This window comes from Eumetopias jubatus, unplaced genomic scaffold, assembly GCF_037043125.1.
Source record: "Eumetopias jubatus isolate StellerSeaLion01/CBP00866 unplaced genomic scaffold, mEumJub1_p1.0 scaffold_4, whole genome shotgun sequence".
Classification (NCBI taxonomy): domain Eukaryota; kingdom Metazoa; phylum Chordata; class Mammalia; order Carnivora; family Otariidae; genus Eumetopias; species Eumetopias jubatus.
In genome coordinates this window covers 2,769,508-2,790,905 of record NW_028274810.1, presented here as the reverse complement: position 1 = coordinate 2,790,905, position 21,398 = coordinate 2,769,508, and the positions used below count along the sequence as shown (strand labels likewise).

The 21,398-nt window shown below is 38.8% G+C and overlaps 1 protein-coding gene and 1 non-coding gene across 8 annotated transcripts in view; one reads left to right on the top strand and one right to left on the bottom strand.

The window, feature by feature from the left end:
* ARNT (aryl hydrocarbon receptor nuclear translocator) overlaps positions 1-21,398 on the bottom strand; it is a 66,223-nt gene that overhangs the window by 2,216 nt on the left and 42,609 nt on the right. For 3 of the 7 annotated variants that reach the window (XM_088022273.1, XM_088022277.1, XM_028088210.2), the window contains 14 exons: positions 21,278-21,380; positions 19,817-19,882; positions 19,323-19,408; positions 17,828-17,904; positions 13,141-13,275; positions 10,670-10,744; positions 5,967-6,118; positions 3,763-3,873; positions 3,552-3,624; positions 3,267-3,378; positions 2,988-3,090; positions 2,462-2,609; positions 1,492-1,654; positions 533-699 (listed from right to left, as the gene is read on the bottom strand). In XM_088022273.1, the coding sequence (XP_087878399.1) occupies positions 533-699; positions 1,492-1,654; positions 2,462-2,609; positions 2,988-3,090; positions 3,267-3,378; positions 3,552-3,624; positions 3,763-3,873; positions 5,967-6,118; positions 10,670-10,744; positions 13,141-13,275; positions 17,828-17,904; positions 19,323-19,408; positions 19,817-19,882; positions 21,278-21,380 (1,571 nt within the window). Of the gene's footprint in view, positions 1-532; positions 700-1,491; positions 1,655-2,461; positions 2,610-2,987; positions 3,091-3,266; positions 3,379-3,551; positions 3,625-3,762; positions 3,874-5,966; positions 6,119-10,669; positions 10,745-13,140; positions 13,282-17,827; positions 17,905-19,322; positions 19,409-19,816; positions 19,883-21,277; positions 21,381-21,398 lie in introns of all 7 variants that reach the window. The other 4 variants (XM_088022275.1, XM_088022278.1, XM_088022274.1 and 1 more) reach the window with 3 other exon arrangements.
* LOC114197384 (U2 spliceosomal RNA) lies at positions 8,457-8,647 on the top strand. Its single transcript, XR_003606894.1, has one exon. It is a non-coding gene; the product is annotated as a U2 spliceosomal RNA (small nuclear RNA).

Sequence of the window (21,398 nt, the reverse complement as noted above, 5' to 3'; positions counted from 1 at the left end):
TTTTTCCTCTTTTCTAGTCCTCCATATTTTCAAAAGGAGAAAAATCTGCTCACCACATTTCATATAACCCCTATGAACACATATGCAGTACCTCTTACCCTATTCATTTTCCACCAAAACCTGTTTTGCCTTCTTTCAACCTGTGTTTTAAATGAGCTCTTCTTTTGTCCTAAGATTACTCCATGTGCTCTTGCAGTCCCGTCAGGACTTAGGCAAATGGGCCTTTATAGCTACAATCAGTATGTTTATACCCAAGCTACTGTGCAGTGGGGATGTGGCTCTCCTTAAATGGGCTAGAATGACTTCCTTTAACATCTTCACATGGTGCTTCACATCACTAACAATGGTCTGGTTAAAGGCTGTGCATCACACATAAGTTCCAGTTAACGACATCTATCCCTACACGTCCCCACTCTGGCTTCTCCCACGAACTCCCAAACACCTCAGTCCATATGCATACTTCCTTCTGTCTCTGCTCCCTGACCCTTTCTCCTCCAGGTTCTGATTTTCTGAAGTCTTTTCACCCTCTCACCTGGAAGACCTCAGGCTGGCCAGGTTGCTGTGCTGATGGCTGTTGAACATGTTGTTCATTAGAACTCGACCGATGATGAGGCTGCTGGCCCTGCCACTGTGGCCAGACACCTACACCCTCTGCTGTCCGTGTCTGGAATTGTCCTGTAGTCTGTCCAGTCTCAGGAGCTAGAAATATAGCAAGGATGAACAACGAACCTTAAGCCACTAACTCCCCTCGTGAGGAAAAACTAGCACTTAAATACTTTCTGCTCTTCTGTTAATCAATGCCTCTTCTTTTTCAAAAGCCCCAAATTAATTCTTCTCTGGGTAGCCTTTCCAAAGAGTCCTTTGATCATGTAGATTAAATTTGCTTATTATTTAATATATAATACCTTATGTGTTTTTTTTTTAAGATTTTATTTTATTTATTTATTTTTTTAAGAGAGCGAGAATGAGAAAGAGAGAGAGGACATGAGAAGGGGGAGGGTCAGAGGGAGAAGCAGACTCCCCGCCGAGCAGCAGGGAGCCCGATGCGGGACTCGATCCTGGGACTCCAGGATCATGACCTGAGCCGAAGGCAGTCACTTAACCAACTGAGCCACCCAGGCGCCCTTAAGATTTTATTTTTTATTTATTTGACAGAGAGAGACACAGCGAGAGAGGGAACACAAGCAGGGGGAGTGGGAGAGGGAGAAGCAGGCCTCCCATGGAGCAGGGAGCCCGATGCGGGACTCGATCCCAGGATCCCGGGATCATGACCTGAGCTGAAGGCAGACACTCAACCGACTGAGCCACCCAGGTGCCCCACCTTATGTAGTTTTTTAATATGTTCTAAAGTCTTCCTCATGTGGGTACATTTTAAATTCCAAATGGACTGTCACTGCACCCAGGACACAAACAAACTGTTTTAACTACCAAATCCTTTCTCTTTAGTGGTGTCATTTTCCTGTTTACCCTCCTTTCTCATCTGAAACTTACCAAAGTTGGATCCACGATTGGTGAGATTAGGGTAGGCAGCAGCACCAGGTGATGCAGTAGAAGCACCAGGAAGGGACATGGGGCTGAAGGAGGACGGAGTCTGAAAGTTGCCCACACCAAACTGGGAAGAACGAGTCTTGGCTGTAGCCTGAGTAGCCACCTGCTGAAAGAGAGAAAGGGATAGAGAACAAATGGAACATTAACATTATTGCACATGCCATTCCTATGAGTCAACCCTCAATCAATCACTGGATTCTTCTGAGCTAAGCTCATCATTTATTTCTTACTCTTTCTTCTAATTAATGGCAGTCTCCTTTGACACTACTTTTAGACAGGTATGGCAATGTGCAAACAGCAAAGAACTATGGGATTAATAAACTATACACTGAGAGTTGTGAGAATTTTTCCAGTTTTTATTTTCCTATACATTTCTTATGCAATTGAGATCATACTACATATAACAATTTTGGAGTATGCTTTTTGCTTTGGGCTTTTTTACTGAAGATATTACTGTGTAATATAAGCATATGTTAATATATGAAAGAATGTTAGCTTTAAGCTTATCATATATATAATACATATTATATAAGGCTTTTAAACACTTTTTTTAATAAATAGACATCACTGTGTGTAAATCATAGTTAATTTTCTCCTTTATTCCTATGCTTTCTAGTACAAAATGGAAACTCAGAATTGACTCCAAAACAAATCTGTAAATCAAACCAGTTTAACATGTTCTGTGTGAGCAATTCTGAATAAAAGTATATGAAAACTAGAGATTCTGAGATTTGGGGACTATCTATGTTTTTAATTATCTAGCTACTCCCAACAAAGAGAAAAACTGTAAGGTGGGGGGGGGCGTTGGGGAGAAGATATCTAAGATAGAGGACAGTAATTTTACATATGGAAAAAAGCCCAACCAACCAAGGAAAAGCTAGTACACAGGGGACAGACAAAGAAGAAGCTTTACCTGGGCAGAGAAGCCTGGACGGGTGCTAGGGGTCCAAGTTGGGGCTGCTCCCTGGGGGGGATTGGAGTGGCGGGAAATCTGGGCCAACATCTGCCCTGCAGAAGCTGATGGCTGGACAATGGTTACAGGAGGGGCCAGACCACTATTTCTAGGAGTGAACAAATAGTGTAAAACATTAAAAGGATGGGTTTACCATTTCAAAATCTAGGAATCACGGGACAATCTAGTGCTATTACTAGGTCCCCTTGACTTCCCTGGGGTTAAGGAAAACTTGATAACAAAATCTGGAAAGATGAGAAAAACTGACAGTCACACACCAATCAGGACAGAGATGGAACCTATAACATAGCAACAGGACAGGTGCAAAGAAAGAGGAGGAAGAAAAGCAGCTTCCCTCATCTTAAACCCTACAAATTCTACTGCTTTGTCTGAAATAACCAGAGAAAGCTAGGGAAGAATAAAACTTGGATTCAGCAACTGAATGCCTCAGTTGCCCTGTAAAGCAGCACATACATAAGGGGCTCACCTGAAATTCTCTGCCGGCCGGGGGGTAGGAGGGAATGTGTTGCCCTGTGAGAATAGCTGTTGGGTGGCAGGGACAGTGCTGGAGGAGATGCCTTTACTCTGATCTGTGGACCAAAAGGAGTGGGGGGAGGGCCAGTCAAGGGGCTGTAGTACATTAGTTCAGCAAGTTCCTATTTACTCATGAGGTATTATGATTAAGTGGAAAGATGTCGGGCAGCAGCAGGCATATCAGTAAGTGATCTGAATGAGAATTTAAAAGGAGAGTGAGGAAGAAACATACCCGCATTGATGTTGGAGTAGATTTCTGAAAATCTTGGATCTCTATCCTGGGCAAATAAACCATCTGTCTTCTCGAGGGGCTTGCTGTGTTCTGGCCCTGCGGTTGTCACAGGCTGAACAGAAACGTTTACTCATTTTACAGTGATAAAAATAACCATGAAAGATTTAACATGACATTCAATAACCCTAACATTCACATAAAGATACACATACACTCTAACTGGCACTGGAGGACATTTCTTAAGGAAATGATCACAGTCTTCTTCAAAGAAGACAACACACTTACCTGGGAATGATTGTAGCCAGCCAGTCCATCTCTTGCTGATACCACATCCAGTTCTGTTTGCTGTTGCTGTTGCCTATATGTTAAAGGCCAGTGAGGAGAGAAAGATTTTTTTTTTAATGTGGGAAAGGGCTTAAAATAAACAAACAAATGGGATTAGAGATGCCCACTCCCTGGGCCACTGATCATTTATGATTCTTCTACCATTTCTCACCTGGATGCCAACTGCCCTGAGCCCATCTCCAGGGGTAAATTAGCTGTGGGACCTAGCTGTGGTCTCTGGATTGTGTTGGACAGTGTAGGCCTTGGCTCCTGGCTGGAGTTCCTGAGAAAATGGAGAGCAGACAGAGGGGGAAGAAAGGATGTAACACTATACATAAAACTGTATATACTCACTTGTAGGTAAGGCAGTAACTAATAAATTCCCTTTTGAAGTCTAATCCTTTAAGTAACATATGACTTCAAATTCAGCAGGTATTTCATACCATGGGTGACAAGGTACAAACAAAAACTATGTCCTGTGGCACAAGGGTTTATCCTGTCTGGGTTCTAACTCCTTTCAGGTATTCCATACCCAATTGGTATATATGTGTGTATCCATATATTGTGTTTTTTAAAAGCGTAAGTAAAAAAACTGACAGTACATATACAAACATTAACAAAGACTCTTTTTGGGTAGTGAAAATTTTTTTCCTTCTCTTTATAGTTTTCCATACTTTCCAAATTTTCTGTAAAAAAAATGTTTCTTTAAAAAAATGTAAGAATTAAAATAAACTGTGGTGGGGAAAACAGTATGTAAAAATGGGGAACACCATTATTTCCAAAAACAAGTTCTTAAAAGTACTTAAAAATTCAAAATGTAAACAAAATGGAAAAACAAAACAGTGGTTATTCTGTAATATAAAGATGCAAAAACAAAAAGAAACCCCAGAAAACTACAGTGACCATGACCATTTACCTAAGTCCTAAGTAAATACAATTTCTAACTCAATCCACTCTGCTATACTAATTAGAAAAGAATTAAATTTTAAAAGCCCTAAAATAAGGAGGACACAGACTCAGTGTTGTCACCAGGTATTATTTATACTTGATAATCAATTCTAAGCAGATCTTCAAGAGCTAGGCTCAGGGCCAATTCTATATAGATAGAGTAAATGAAAAAGAAGTAACCTGTCAACTGACATCCACTGGGATGGGTATAATAGAAAAGATAGTAAGAATGTGGAGAAACTGGAACCCTCATTACATTGCTGATGGAAGTGTAAAAGGGTACTGAAGCTTTGGAAAACAGTGTGGCAGTTCCTCAAAAGATTAAACACAGAGTTACCATGTGACCCAGCAATTCCACTCCTAGGTATATACCCAATAGAATAAAAACGTATCTACATAAAAACTAGTATATAAATGTTCATAGCTGCGCTCTAGTCAGAAAGTAGAAATAACCCAATGTCCATCAACTAATGAATAAATAAAATGTATCCCCATACAAAGAAATATTATTTGGCAATAAAAAGAATTAAGTACAGATAAATGCTACAACCACAGATGACCCTTAAAACATTATACTAAGCAAAAGAGGTAACAAGGAATCATGTATTGTTATGATTCCACTCATATGAAATGTCTAGAATAGGCAAATTTATAGAGACAGAGAATAGATTAGTTGTCATAGAGGGCTTGGGGAACGGGGAGGATGACTGTTAATGAGTACAGAATTCCTTTTAGGGGAAATAAGGATGTACTGAGATTAGGTTGTACAACTCTGTGACATACTAAAAAAAACTGTACACTTTAAAAGGGTGTACTTCATAGTATGTGCAATCTATTGCAATAAAACTGGTTTTCACCAAGCTGAGAAAGAAAAGCTCAAACAGAAAGGAATCAAGGAACAGAAACTATGCTCTAAAGTAAACTATGGTCCATGGGCCAAATCCAGTCCACTGCCTGTTCTTGTAAATAAAAGTTTGTTGGAACACAGCCATCTTTGTTCATTTCATTTGTCTAGGACTCTTTTCATGCTACAATAGCAGAGTTGGGTAATTCAATAGAGACCATATGCCCCACAAAGCTAAGATAATTACTATCTGGCCTTTTACAAAAAGAGTTTGCAGACACCTGCTCTAGAGGAAAATCCTACCAGAACACAGCAATAAACTGGTATATAAAACAATATCCTTTCTAGAAAGCATTGAAGCATAAAATTAAAATACAAACCCTTCACATCTCAGAACTTACTCTCTAAAGTACTGTTAAAAATCTTATTCTACCTGGATGAACTAGTCTACATCCTATAGTAAGTTGGAAGATGAGGAACTTCAAACCAATGGTGTTTAGTAGAAGAGGAAACAGCTTGATAAGGCTAAGCAGACTTGGCCCACGAGAAATCCCAACATTGTAAAAGGCCTTTATGGTACATACTTCACATTGGTGTTGGTACAGATGATGTACTCAATTTCATCTGAGTAAGGGTTCTGGAAAGTAAAGGAGCTGGTTCTCATCCAGAGCCATTCTCGGTTCTTAGACCGGAACCGGAACATGACAGACAGCACCTGGCCTTTTAACTTCACCACCTGAAAAAGTTTTCATGCTTTCAGTGAAATCCATAAAAAATTTTCTTTAGAATTTTTTTTTTAATTTCCCATTTCTACAAAGGTAAGATTGGTGTGTTACTGTCCTTGAAGTACCAGTCTCTTTCAATGTTACTGATGAAACAACACACGGAGTGAAAGCTAAGTGCTAAATAATGAGGAGGTATATTTATTTTTCTTCCTAGAGTCCCAAGCAGCTAACTGACCACTCTAGTCAAAGTTAAACAGAAGTAACAATTTTTTCCAGGAAAATAAAGACTATTTCCCCACTTCTCTTGGAAAATCCCTTAAAGATATGTGGATCTAGCTTTATAAGTCTATCATAGAAATTTGTAGTTTGATACTGAAATAGCTTACATATTGCTCCTCTATCCTAGGTTTTCCCCCCAAACCTGAGAATTTGTTTTCGCAGCACCCTTGGAGGTTTCCATAAATAAAACTAAGTTGGCTTTAGTCTTGTTTTGCTTTTGTTTTTTTTAAAATAAAGTAATTTTAGGGGCACCTGGGTGGCTCAGTCATTAAGCATCTGCCTTCGGCTCAGGTCATGATCCCAGGGTCCTGGGATCGAGCCCTGCATTGGGCTCCCTGCTCCTCAGGAAGCCTGCTTCTCCCTCTCACACTCCCCCTGCTTGTGTTCCCTCTCTCACTGTGTCTCTATCAAATAAATAAATAAAATCTTAAAAAAAAAAAATTAAGAAAAGAAGTGATTTTAGATTTTAGTTCCTAGTTTTATGAAATAAAATCTTTTGACCCTCCCTCCCTAACAATAAAAAAATAAGATTAGAAGCTAACATTTATTTTGTAGTTACGATATGTCAAGCACTGGGCTATGTGCTTTTCTTTATTTTTTAAAGAACATCAAATCTGGGGTGCCTGGGTGGCTCAGATGGTTAAGCATCTGCCTTCAGCTCAGGTCATGATCCCAGGGTCCTGGGATCGAGCCCCGCATCAGGCTCCCTGCTTGGGGGGGAGCCTGCTTCTCCCTCTCCCTCTACTGTTCCCCCTGCTTGTGCTCTCTCGCTCTGTCAAATAAATAAATAAAATCTTAAAAAAAAAATCAACATTTATTTAACATGATAAAAAAGAAATGAGATATGAACAGGCATTTAAACAATACTAAACAGCCTTTAATTCTAACATGTGCTCACTGTGTAATATACAGAATGAATATAATTAAATTTGTACATAAATAAGTAGTGGATTTGAAACCTGCTTACTGAGGTATATATTTATATCTACTCCAATGAAGTATAAGCCCAGTGCTTCAAAATACCTACACTTTATATATATATATATATATATATATATATTTTTTTTTTTTTTTTTTTTTTTAAGAAAAAGTAGTAACATTTGTGTTTAAGTGTGGAAATAACTGTGTGGAAATAACTGCTGACATTAAAGCTGACTGAGAAATAATTACAGCAGAAAATGGGACATACTTCACTTAGCAATAATAAAATGGTACATTTTATATATACATACACACACATTTATAAACACACACACATACACTTTTCACAAGTCAAGTGTGAAACACACCACTGCAGTAACCAAAACAGAGAAGAAAAAAAAGGAAAACAGGCTTTGTTGGAAATAACTAAATTTATTACTGAAAAAGAAATATAAATCCAACTAGACTTAAGAAATATCAAAATCAGGAAATCAGCAGCTAAGTAAGCAGCTGGAGACTGCACATTAAAAAGCACCTTTACCTAAGTACCCTAGAACCACAGCAGCAACTAACGTCAGAATAATAACCTTGAGATTATGTAGAGTATACAGGAGTCATTAAAGCTGTATTGGAATAAACATTTTCCAGAAGTGATGAAATGATACTCTGTGGCCAAAAGTGGTCAGAATTAGGAATTTCAAGAATTAAAAATACACTGTACAATATCTCCTCCCACTGCTGAAGTTTCATGTTCTTAGTTCTGAAAGGATTCAACAGAAGTCAGAATAGTTTTTCTGAATGGTTTTTCTGAGCCTACACATATACAAAATGTGATTCTTCTGTGAGCTGCAGCTGAGTGCTGAGTGCACGGAACTGGTAATGCTGAGGACTCAGGAGACAGAGACATTTTACTGCCATCATCTGATTTCCTCTAGAAATTAGGCTTTGTGCTTTAAATGCATTATCTTAATCTTCCCAATAACCCTGTGAATTTAAGTACTGTTATTATACCTATTGTGTAAGAACACTACTGAGGCTCAAAGAGGGAAATCAGTCTAATATAAAGAACTCCTTCCTAAAGCCAAACCTGTACTGAAATTAAATTTACCAGGTATTTTCAGAATTTGGTGCCTGAAAATAACAGAGTCAGTTTATTCTCGGCCTTTTGGCTAAGATCAAGTGTAGTATCTGTTCATATCAGTTTAATATCTGACATGTCCTCTATCCAAGGGCAATATATTAAATGGATTTTTGGAGCAGGGAGATGGAACGGGAGATTGTTCCGTCCACTCCATGCATCAACCTGGTATTAGAGTATCTCCAGGAACGGTGCACTCCCTCAGGGGGAATACTTAGGTGCCTAAAGTTAGCTTGAGTTACAGGGGCAAAGTATCATGTGGGATTATGTGCGCTGGAATGTTTCTGCCTCTGAGAGCAGGCGGCTTGTGTCAGCCTCCTGGAGGGCGAAGTATATATCTATGTACCATGGTCTTCTTACACTGTACGAGGAGCATGAGTGGAAGTATGATTATGCCAATGGTGGAAATGGTTTTTGTTCATATTTCCTTTCTTTTCATTTCTGTCTTCAGTGATTTCCTCTCCAAAGTTTGCTTTCTTGTACTTAAGCTGACTAATTTTTGAGTTTCTTAGGGAGATTTAAAAAAAAAAAAAAAAAAGAGCTTACAAATAAGTGAACTCTTGCTTTTTGGCTTCCTGAGCAGTGCCATGGAGGATGGCAAGAACAAGCACCTAACAAAAGGCACCAAAAAGGAAGCCAAGAAGAAAGTGGTTGATCCATTTTCTAAGAAAAACAGGTACGATGTGAAGGCACCAGCTATGTTCAATATAAGAAATTTTTGGAAGAACACTAGTCATGAGAACTCAATGAACCAAAATCACATCTGACAGCCTCAGGGTCGTGTTTTTGAAGTGAGCCATACTGATCTGCAGAATGATGAAGTTGCACTTAGAAAATTCAAGCTAGGGGTGCCTGGGTGGCTTAGTCGGTTAAGCGTCCGCCTTCGGCTTGGGTCATGATCCCAGGGTCCTGGGATCGAGCCCCACGTCGGGCTCCCTGCTCAGCAGGAAGCCTGCTTCTCCCTCCCTCACTCCCCCTCCCCTGCTTGTGTTCCCTCTCTCGCTGTATCTCTCTCTGTCAGATAAATAAATAAAATCTTAAAAAAAAGAAAAGAAAATTCAAGCTAATTACTGAGGATGTTCAGGACAAAAATGCCTAATTTCCATGGCATGGATCTTACCCACGACAAAATCTGCTCCATGGTCAAAAAATGGCAAACCACGATTGAAGCTCATGGTTGTTTTTTTTTGAATCTCATGTTGATGTTAAGACTACCAATGGTTATTTGCTTTGTCTATTTTGTGTTGGTTTTAACAGAATTTTATTAAAAGATTTATTTATTTGAGAGAGACTGTGTGTGTGTGTGTGTACACAGATTGGGGAGGGGCAGAGGGAGAGAGAGAATCTCAAGCTGACTCCCGGCTGAGCGAGGAGCCCAACCCGGGCCTCGATCTCACAACCCTGAGATCATGACCTGATCTGAAATCAATCAGACGCTTAATCAAATGAGCCACCCAGGCGCCCCTATTTTGTGCTGGTTTTACTAAAAAACGCAACGATCAGATTCAGAAGACCTATGCTTAGTACCAACAGTTCTGCCAAATTTGGAAAATGATAATGGAAATCATGACCTGAGAGGTGCAGACAAATGACTTGAAAGAAGTGGTCAACAAGTTGATTCCAGACAGCATCAGAAAAGACACAGAAAAAGCTTGCCAATCTGTCCACTCCATGATGTCTTTGTAACAAAAGTAAAAATGCTGAAGAAGCCCAAGTTTGAACTGAAAAAGCTCATGGAGCTTCACAGTGAAGGTATCAGTTCTGTAAAAGCCACTGGGGATAAGACTGGTACTAAAGTTGAACGAGCCGATGAATATGAGCTACCAGTCCAAGAATCTGTTTAAAATTCAGACATTTAATGGTGACAAATAAAAAATCTTATTCGTGAAGATCTATAAAAGAACCGTGAAATGAATACTTCTACCACCACCCACAGTTCAGTGAGGCCTAGAATATTTTAAGTACTTTAAAGAGTCTCTTGGATACAGCTAGCTGGATACAGGACAGTGAGTAGCCAAAGCCAAAATACCTTGGACATTATCCATAGTTGCAAAATACTGGTCCTTTTCTGTTCCTTAAAAGTACAGGTTTTGTACTAAAGAACATAAGATTATGATGCCTGTCACAGTACTTAATCAGTGGTCAATAAATGTTTGAGGAATTACTATGATAACAAATATTAGATGAAAATATTATTCAGATCCAAACCAGGGGAAAAAGTTACCTGTTGGAAGCTATCTCTTAGAAGCTGCTGGTCTTCAGGATGACAGAATTCTACAATATTCTTTCCTAAGAGTTCCTAAAAGTGAAAAAAGAAGAGTAAGATGGACACTTCTATGATCTAACTTTCCTGGCCTATCAGCAAATGACTTGAATTTTATTTCCCTGTCTTTAGCCAAAGGCTATAGTAAGTGTGGAGGGAAAAAAAAAAAAAAACAACAAAAGAATATGGAACCTGCTAAGCAAATGGCCTCTAAAACATTTTTGTCTTTCAGAACATTATATATTTATTTTAGCTGCATTTTTTTTTTTTGAAGATTTTGTTTATTTATTTGACAGAGACACAGCGAGAGAGGGAATACAAGCAGGGGGAGTGGGAGAGGGAGAAGCAGGCTTCCCGAGGAGCAGGGAGCCCAATGCAGGGCTTGATCCCAGGACCCTGGGATCATCACCTGAGCCGAAGGCAGATGCTTAACGACTGAGCCACCCAGGCACCCCTTTTAGCTGCATTTTTATAGATTTGAGGTCTAATGTACACATATAATTCACTCACTCTAAATCTACAATTTGATGGCCTCTTACATATTTATTCAGTTGTGCAACCACCGTTATTACCACAAATCCAGTTTCACAACATGTCCCCTGCTCCCAAAGTTCCCTTTTACCTGTTTGTAGTCAACACCTGCTCCCAACCTCCTAGCCAATCAGTGACCTGCTCTCTGCTTTAGTGCTGTCTTTCTAGAAATGTCACACAAATGGAATCATATAAAATGTGGTCTACTGGGTCTGACTTCTTACATGTAACTTAAGATTTTTGGAGCTCATCTGTGTCATTGCACATATCAGTAGTATATTCCTTTTTATTACTCAGCAGTATTCTAACATGGATATTTCACAGCTGTGTATCCATTGACTAGTCAATGGACATTTCCAGTTTTTCCACTTTGGGGTTACTGTGAATAATACAACTATGAACACATACATAAATCTTTATGTGAACACAGGTTTCATTTTTCTTGAGTAAATGCTTAGAAGTGGAACTGCTAGGTTGTAGGGTTAAGTATACATTTAACTTCTTACAAAACTATTTTTCCATTTTTCCAAAATGGTTTTCCAAAGTGGCTATACCATCTTATAGGTCTGCCAACAAAGTATAACAGTTGCAATTTCTCCCCATTATTATAACACTTTTTGATTATAGTAGACCTATAGTGGTATCTCACTGTGCACATTCTAGTAGGCATACAATGGTATCTAATTGTGGTTTTAATTTGCACTTTTCTACTGACTAATGATGATGAGCATCTTTTTTTATGCCATTCATGTTTCTTCTTTGGTGAAATGTCTATTCAAATCTTGTGCCCCCCCCCCCATTTTTTTTTACTTTGTGTTTATCTTAATCAGTTACAAGAGTTCTTTTGTATATTCTGGATACAATCCTTTTTCAAATATATGATTTGCAATATTTTCTCCCGGTTTGTGAATCGTCTTTTCACTTTAATGATGTCCTGTTAAGAGGGTAATTTTAATTCTGATGAAATCCAACTTAAGAGTTTTTTTCTTTTGTGAGCCATGCTTCTGATGTTACAGAAAAAATCTTTGTCTAACTCAAGATCACAAAGATAATCTCCTATGTTCTTCTAGAAGTTCTATAACTTTAGCTCTTGTGCATTTATGTTTTTGAGTTGATCTCTGGTCTATGGTATGGGGTAAGAGTCTATGTCCTTCTGTGTGTGGGGTATATCCAACTTTTCCATCACCATTTGTTGGAAAGAATCTTTTCCCCACTGAACTGTCTTGACATCTTTGTTGAAAATCAGTTGACCATAAACGTGAAGAGACTCTATTCTGATCCATTGACCTATATATCTATCCTTATACTGCTATCACACTACCTTGATGACAACAGCTTTATAACAGCTGTTGAATCAGGTAGTGTAAATCCTCCAACTTTGTTCTTTTTCAAGACCTCTTTTTGCCAACTTCTTCACAGAGCCATAGTCTGAAGTCTCTCCTGGCTAGAGTTTTGAAGGTTTGTATAATGATTTATTTCTCAACTTTGGTATAGCTACCTGCTCTGCTGAATGAGAGATCTCAATAAAATCCTAATAACCAGTGCCAAACTTGCATATTTTGTAGGTTACTAAGTATCTAACCTAAGTGATTACAAAAATTAACGATGGTCATGCCATTATAACTAATTAAAATGAACACTTGCATTATCTGTATTAATATCAATAACAAAAAATAAATACATATTTATGCCCGCTGCTCCCACGTAATAGCAGCCATATTTTTCTAGATTGGATAAATAACAGCGGTAGCAACCTGAGAATAAATTTAACTACAGATGGAATAGGATCATCTCTTTTTCTGATCTGGGCCTGATATGTTTTGGCTATTCTGGAATAATCTGAACAAAGCCAAGGGAAAACAGGCTTAAGTATCAGTAGCATAACAGCTCCAGCTCTTCACCTGTGGTTGGTAGCCAACAGTAGCCACACAGCGGTGATCCACAAAAGTGAAGATTCCCTCAATGTTGTGCCGAGAGATGAACTCTGTTGGTTGACAAACATTACTCATGTCTGTACAGTTGGGAGAACTAGTTACCTGAAAGTAAAGAGAAAAACAAGATAAAATGACACCATTCTTTACAGAGGCATTTCCCATCTCCTTATGGTCCTATACATAGGCATGAGGCTCCCAATTTTAGGAATTTCTGAGCTTCCACATCTCATCCAGAAAGGAAAAAATGACAATCACAATCAGAGAGGGCAAAAGGGCTAGTTCCACTCCTATACATGTACTCTTTACCAACTTTGTGAAGATAAAAATTCATTCAACCCAAAACTCATCTATTTTCATTTAGCTAGGTTGTGTTCTTTATTGAGATTGGAAAATTAGTCCCCAGTAACCAAAAAACTTATCTAATTTTATGAGAAGAATAAAAATAATTCCACTTTTCTAGTCATGTAATGATAAAATGAAAAGATCTCTCTTCTCCTGAGACGCCTGGGTGGCTCAGTCGGTTAAGCATCTGCCTTCAGCTCAGGTCATGAACCTAGAGTCCTAGGATTGAGCCCCGCATCAGGCTCCTTGCTCGGCAGAGAGCCTGCTTCTTCCTCTATCTGCCGCTCCCCCTACTTGTGCTCTCTCTGACAAATAAATAAATACAATCTTAAAAATATATATATATATATCTCTTCTCCTGTATAGAAGCAGAAGAAATTAGTTAGAAATAGAAAATTCAGTACTGTGAAGTTCACAGTATGAAAGATAAGGGGGAAAGATCTCCCTCCCTCTCTCATCCTTTTCAGCTTCTGCTGTCCAAGAGAGAAGCAAACTATGAATGCCATGTTCTTCCCAAAATCTGGAGTTTCACAGAATTCATTTATATTTAGAGAGTAAAAAAAAATTCTGAAAAAGTTCTGAAGTAGATTTCTTCTCATTGAAAAGGGATGATATATGGGACTTCCAAGGAAGATGGTGGAGTAGGAGGACCCTAAGCTTACCTCATCCCATAGATACAACTAGGTAACAGCCACATCAGTATAAATAATCCAGAAAAGGACCCAAAGACTGGCAGAATAAGCTCTCCCCAGCTAAATGTAGAGAAAAGGCCACACTGAAGAGAGTAGGAAGAGTAGAGATGCAGCCAGGAGCTAAAGGGATCCACTAAAAGGACCCGTGGACTGTCTGCAGGAGGGAAGGACTCCGTGGGCACAGAGAAGGGAGCAAAACGGACTCTCACACCAGGGAGCCCCATGGGGAAGACAAATCCCATTAACATTTGGCTTTGAAACCAGAGGGGCCGAATTTCAAGAATTCTTACCAATAGCAGGGATTAAAATCTGGAACACTAAAAATTAGCAGGCTCATGGGAAAGCTGGAAGGGGAAGAGGAAACTAAGTCCCCACCCTTAAAGAGAGAGCACAACAAATAGCCCCATGGAGATACAACATAGAAGCAACACTCTGAAAAACACCTGGGGTATATAGGAGGGAGATTTGTTTACTAATTTCAGAGCATGTGCTAGAGGGGCAGGGATCACTGGAAAAATTCTCCAGTACTGAAGGAGCTGGCTAGTGTCATTTCCCTCCCCTGCCAGCACCCACCCTTGGCACAAACACATGGACACCTGCAGGAGCCCGTGTGATACCAACACTCACTACTTTACTTGCTAACTACTTTCTCTTTACTTTCAGGTAACTAGTTCTCCCAACTGTACAGACATGAGCAAGTAAATGCCCACCCATGCATACACCTGTGAGCATACCCCCTCCAGCCAGGCTGCAACTCCAGGTCTCCTTCCATAGCAGACCCCTGCAAACATTGCTAACATCATGCACCCCACCCCTGCATTCTCCTACAGTTCAGTGCTACTATATCAGGAAAATGCCTGGTCTGACTCAACTTAAGCCCATGGTAGCCCAAGACTGGCCCACTAACAATACAAAGACCAAACATTGCCCACAATAGACAAAGAAAACCATTGCAAACGACTGGACTAAAGGCAAAAGCTGCTCAGCCACAACAGCAGGGCACCCGTAACACATACAGGAGACAACCCTGAAGTGCCAGATTCTGGTGAAGAGGGGACGTTGCACTGCAGGCCACTATTCTCAAGAGCAGATGTACCTGAATTTCCTAATACAAAGAAACAAAGAGACAAAATGACACAGAGGAATATGTTCCAAATGAAACAACAGGACAAAATCAAAGCAAGAGACCTAAACAAAACAGAGAGAAGTAACATGACCGATGGAGATTTTAAAGTACAGTGGACTTGTGTCCACCTCAGTGAGACACTTAACCAAGACAGCTGAAAACATAAAAGAACCAATCAGAGATGAAAAACTCATTAACTAAAATTAAAAATACACTAGATGGAATAGTAGACTGGAGGAAGCAGAAGAACAGATCAGCAAGCTGGAGGACAGAATAATGGGAAGCAATCAAGCCTGCTTGAGAGTGAGGGAGAGAAGGAAAAATACAAAAATGAAAACAGACTTAGGGAACTCAGTGACACCAGAAACCATAAGAACATTCACATTATGGGGATCCCAGAAGAACAGAGAGGAAAGGGGGGGCAGAAAATTTATTTGAATAAATGATAGCTGACAACTTCCCAAATCTGGAGAAGGAAATAGAAATCCAGATCCAGAAGGCACAGAGAGTCCCCAACAAAATCAACCTAGGGAGGTCTACACCAAGACATACAGTAATTAAACTGGTGAAAAGTAGAGATAAAAAGAGAATTTTAAAAGCAGAAAGAAAAAAGAAATAGTTACATACAAGGGAAAACCATAAGGTAATCAGTAGATTTTTCAGAAGAAACTTTGCAGGGCAGAGGGACTAGCATGATACATTCAAAGTGCTAAAAGAGAAAAACCGGCAGCCAAGCATGCTCTATCCAGCAAGGCTATTATTCACAACAGAAAGACAGGTAAAGTTTACCAGACAAGCAAGAGTTACAGAAATTCATGACCACTAAACCAGCCCTCTAAGAAATGTTACAGGGCACTCTTAAGACCAAAAGTAGGAGTAAGAAAAGTAGGAAACACAAAACCAGAAAAATTAAGCATGTTTATAAAAATCAGTCAAGGTATTCACAAAATAAAAGGGTATAAAGTATGACACCAATATACCTAAAACTTGGAGGGGAGAGGAATAAAGAATGAGTTCAAACATAAGTAACCATCAACTTAATATGAACTGCTATATGCAAAAAGTGTTATAACACAAACCTAATGGTAACCACAAATTAAACCAGTAACAGGTACACAAAAAAATAAATAGAAAGGTGGGGCACCTGGGTGGCTCAGTCAGTTAAGCATCTGCCTTTGGCTCAGGTCATGATCCCAGGGTCCTGGGATCAAGCCCCACATCAGGCTCCCTGCTCAGCAGGGGAGTCTGCTTCTCCCTCTCCCTCTGCCCCTGCTCACATTCTCTCTCTTGCTCACGATCTCAAATAAATAAATAAAATCTTTAAAAAAAAAAAAAACAGAAACAAAAAAACAAGAAACAAGTGTTGGCCAGGATGTGGAGAAAAAGGAACCGAATGCAAACTGATGCCGCCATTGCAAAAACAGTATGGAAGTTCCTCAAAAAATTAAAAAGAGACCTACCATATGATCCAGTAATTCCACTACTGGGTATTTACCAGAAAAAAAAAACAAAAACGCTAATTTGAAAAGATACATACACTATGTTTACTGCAGCATTATTTACAGTCAAATTATGGAAGCAGCCCAAGTGTCCATCAACAGATGGATAAAGATGTGTGTATATACATATATATATACACATGGAATATTACTCAGAGAATATTTAAGAAATATAAGAAAGAAACATAAGAAGTAATGAAATCTTGCCATTTCCAACATGGATGGATCTGGAGAGTATAATTCTAAGTGAAAGAAGTCAGTCAGAGAAAGACAAATACCATTTCACATATATGTGGACTTCAAGAAACAAAACAAACAAAGATAAAAAAGACAAACACAAAAACCAGACTCTTAACTATACAGAACAAACTGATAGTTACTAGAGGGGCGGTGGGTCTAAGGATAGGTGAAATAGGCGAAGGGGATTAAGTACATTTTTTTCCTTTGCAAGTTTTTATTTGAATTCCAGTTAGTTAACATACAGTATAATATTAGTTTCAGGTGTTGAATTTATTGACACCCAGTGCTCATCACAAGTGCCCTCCTTAATACCCATCACCTATTTAACTCATCCTCCCACTCAAGAGTACACTTATGATGAGCACTGAGTAAGGTATACCCATGTTGAATCAATGGGCACCTGGATGACTCAGTTGGTTAAGCGTCTCTTGATTTCAGCTCAGGTCATCATCTAGGGTCACGAGATCAAGCCCCATATTGGGTTCCGTGCTGGGTGTACAGCCTGCTTAAAACTCTCTCTCTCCCTCTCTGTCTGCCCATCCTCCCACCTCTTTTCCTCTCTTAAAGAAAAAAGAATTGCTAAATCACTATATTGGACACCTCATATAACTAATATGCTAATAAATCAATGTGACACCATATGTTAACTACACTGGAATTTAAATTTAAAAAAGTAAATATACAAAGAAGACTAAAAAAAAGAAAGGAAAAAGGAAAGAAAACAGATAATACAGATGTGGAAAATTCATACTTGCCTGCAGTCTGCCAATGGCCACTAGGCAAAATTTGCTCCCCTGGCCAGCCTCTGGATCATCATCTGGAAGGGAGACACCTTCAGGAAGGTGAAGTTAAAAGGTTTAAGAAGGATCTCAAACTCAATTACCTTTAATTCAGATCAAAAAAGATTTAAAATACATGTAGGTACGAAGAGACTAGTTTTAAAACAACAGAGTGCTGAATAAGAATAAAGATAAACAACTGCACAGAATTTACCATATATAAAACTATGATGGTCAAACCAAACATATGAAGACAGTCATTTATTCTATGACTATACCACAGGCAGAGAACAGAGGTCTTGCCCAACCTGTGGTTTTAAAATAAGCAAACAACCAAAACTGAAATTAAACCAACATCAACAGTTAGTTACTTATGTCTTTTGGAAAGAGAGAAGCCAAAGTTTCAATGTTTTATGTGGAAAAGGGAAGGCTGCATTTTCTCTCTAGTCTTTGCATATATATCGTCTTTTTACCAAGAAAAATATTATCTGAGAGCAATACAGAAATATAAAAGACCATATATGGCATATGTATGGTTTATTCAGTATATAAACTAAAAAGCTCAAATGTCACTACACTTAGAATTTTTCTGAATTACACTTAACTACCATTTATTGAGTGCATACTACATGCCAGGCACTGGGCTAAGTGCTTTTCTTACATTAACTCTAATCCTCAAAATAATTCTACATGGGATATATTATCTCCAAATTATAGATGAGAACACTGAGGGGTTCTTTTTATAACGGTCAAGTGTCTTACTCTAAGTTATACCATTAGTAAGTAACAATGCCAGAATCAAACCCAGGTTTTTCCGAATACAAAGTTTAATCTCTTCCCCAAATATACCACCTTGCCTCCCTTTTCTCTTAGTTTCCCTCTCCCTATAATCCCACTTCCCAATTACACCCATCCAGCAGGGAAGTAATAAAGTTGCTAAGATCTGGAAATTCTGACAAACCAGTTTAAAAGGCTGATCCCTGCACCCCAACCATCCTTCTCACATTTTGTTTGACTTCAAGTTCTAGTAAAGCTAATGTGCTCACATCTTGATTTAAAGCCTTTAAAGAGAATATCCCACTTACAAGTTACTACAATTAAGTCATTTCCTTCTTCCTCAAAGCCATGCTCCTACTAAAAAGCTTTCCCAAATTAACTGCACTCAATGCCAAATGTTTCTTTGCACACAAATACTTAGAAAATAGGTATTCAGTATATATTATTATGAATCTGCACGTTTTTAAAAATTGCATTCTGTGACACAGCCACCACTGAATCATTTTCAAGTCTGAGTAACCCATCTCCCCAACTGGAATATAAAGGAGGAGCAAGAGCCTGCTTTTTCTTTCCTATTTTCTTATAGTTGATACCACCGTACATTTCACACACCAGGTACATGATAAGTGTTAGCTAACTTTCTCAGACTCTGTGACAAACCTGTTGCACCATGGGAGAAATCCAACTTTCCTACCTGCTGGGGGCCAGGCCTTGATGTAGCCTGTGCAGTGGACCACCACAAAGTGAGGTTCCCCATCCTTCACAGTGCCAAGTCCATTCCTAGAAGAAGTACATGTGTGAGGAGAAAACCCTACCCAGTAACATTTAAAAGGCAATGCTGGCTTAGTCCCCATAACTTCAGGCTCTTGGATGTTTAGAAAACTGGCCACTTTTTTACCTCTCCCACCCAAAAGTGACCACCATATTTCTGACCCTTGCCAAAGTAAAGAAACAGAAAGGTACTGTAGCAGGAAGAAAGTTGGTAAAGTGGTAGGGCAACTTCTTTAAACAAGATGAGCAAAAGAAACTGTAAAAGTTCAGGAAAACATTGCCAAAAAAAGGTAACTGGGAAGTGAAGGATACAAGTGAGGGCTGCTGAAGAAAGTACTACATTAAGATAGCTGAAAAAGTGACGATCTTTACAGGTTATTGGCCATCCCTTTGGTTTTTCATTGTTTAGGATCTCACCGGCATCTGTTCCTCACAAAGCTCAATCTATTCATGGAGACTGGGTCCACCGAACTATTACCACACCTGTTTCAAAGAACGGAGAGATTAAAAGCAATTAAGCTGTGCTATTAAAGAACTTTCCATCCATTAACAGCCAGAAAAAAGGGCTCTGGACACAACTAGACACAGAAGGATAAAGAAGTCAGGTTTGATATTTCTAAAACTTGGAACTGCCCAGAATTTGAAGTTCAAAATATTGCAAATACTCTTCAAATGCAGAAATTCTCTACGTTGGGGTCAGTATACTTTTTGTGTAAAGGACCAGATGCTAAATATTTCAACTTTTGTGGATCATACAATCTGTTGCAACTAGCCATCAGAGCAGGAAAACAGCCATAGACAATACATAAACAAATGCACATGGCTATGTTCCTATGAGGCTTTATTTACAAATAAAGAGTTGTGGTTTGCAGACCCTGGTTCTATACCACAACCCAATCTATTTGCCACATTTCTTTATTACTTATCTTGCTCTTGCCATGTACATAGGCTGTGTCCACATATTGGGACATTCTCTCCCACCCTCTCTACCTTATCTCGTTTCTTTAAAATAATGGATAAAACTTACCTAGAGTTTAGTATGTGCCACGCACTATTCCAAGCATCTTTACACATATTTATTATCTCATGCTTATAACAACTTTACGAATATAATTCCCAATATTAGATGAAATCACAACACAAAATAGTCATGTAATCTGCTCAAGGTCTCAGAAGAGAGTAAGCGTCAAACCTAGTAGTCTAGGTTCAGAAGTTACTCTAAACCAGTAAGCCATATAATACTCAATTCTGTAACTCTCTCAGGAAACCTTTCTTAATATCCTACTCACCATTTCTAATAAGCATCCTGTCAGTACAATGTAGGCAATTCCCACTGTATGACCTGAACTTATTTTGTGACTTCAAGAGGTATCTTTTCTACCTATGTAGAATGTACCACACTTTCTTCAGAATACTAAAAAAGTATAATTTATAATTATAAACACTAAATACTAACCAAAAGATATAAGATAGTATCAATACTCTATGAAAAAAAGAAAAATGAAGATATGGTCTAGTACATGGATGTTGTCTTGTGATGTACTGGGAAAATACTACAGATTTTGGAATCCAACCACTCGGGATTTTTTTTTTTTTTTTTTAAACAACAGAACAGTAACCATGAATTCAACCCCAAAGAACAGATGTGGGAAATGACAGCAATAAGTCTCTGATCATAGTATCTGGCATAGGAGGAATTAATTAAATTTTAGTTCCCTTATCAAACATTTTATTCTGTTATAATCCATGTGAGTCTTGAGAGTTAAATTTAATCCAACTAGAGCTCAGATTTAAAAGTTTAACTGACCTAACCAGAAATCAAAGCCCCTGCTCTTAATTTTTCTTATGTCAAATCACAGCCCTCAGCCTGACACTCACCTCATACGGCAAATAAATGATCTCCTTGAGCCCATACACATCCTCATGGAAGACTGCTGACCTTCTTTTTTCACTGTTCCAGTCTTCAGATCAAGGATACGCCCTGAAAAATGATGTGAAA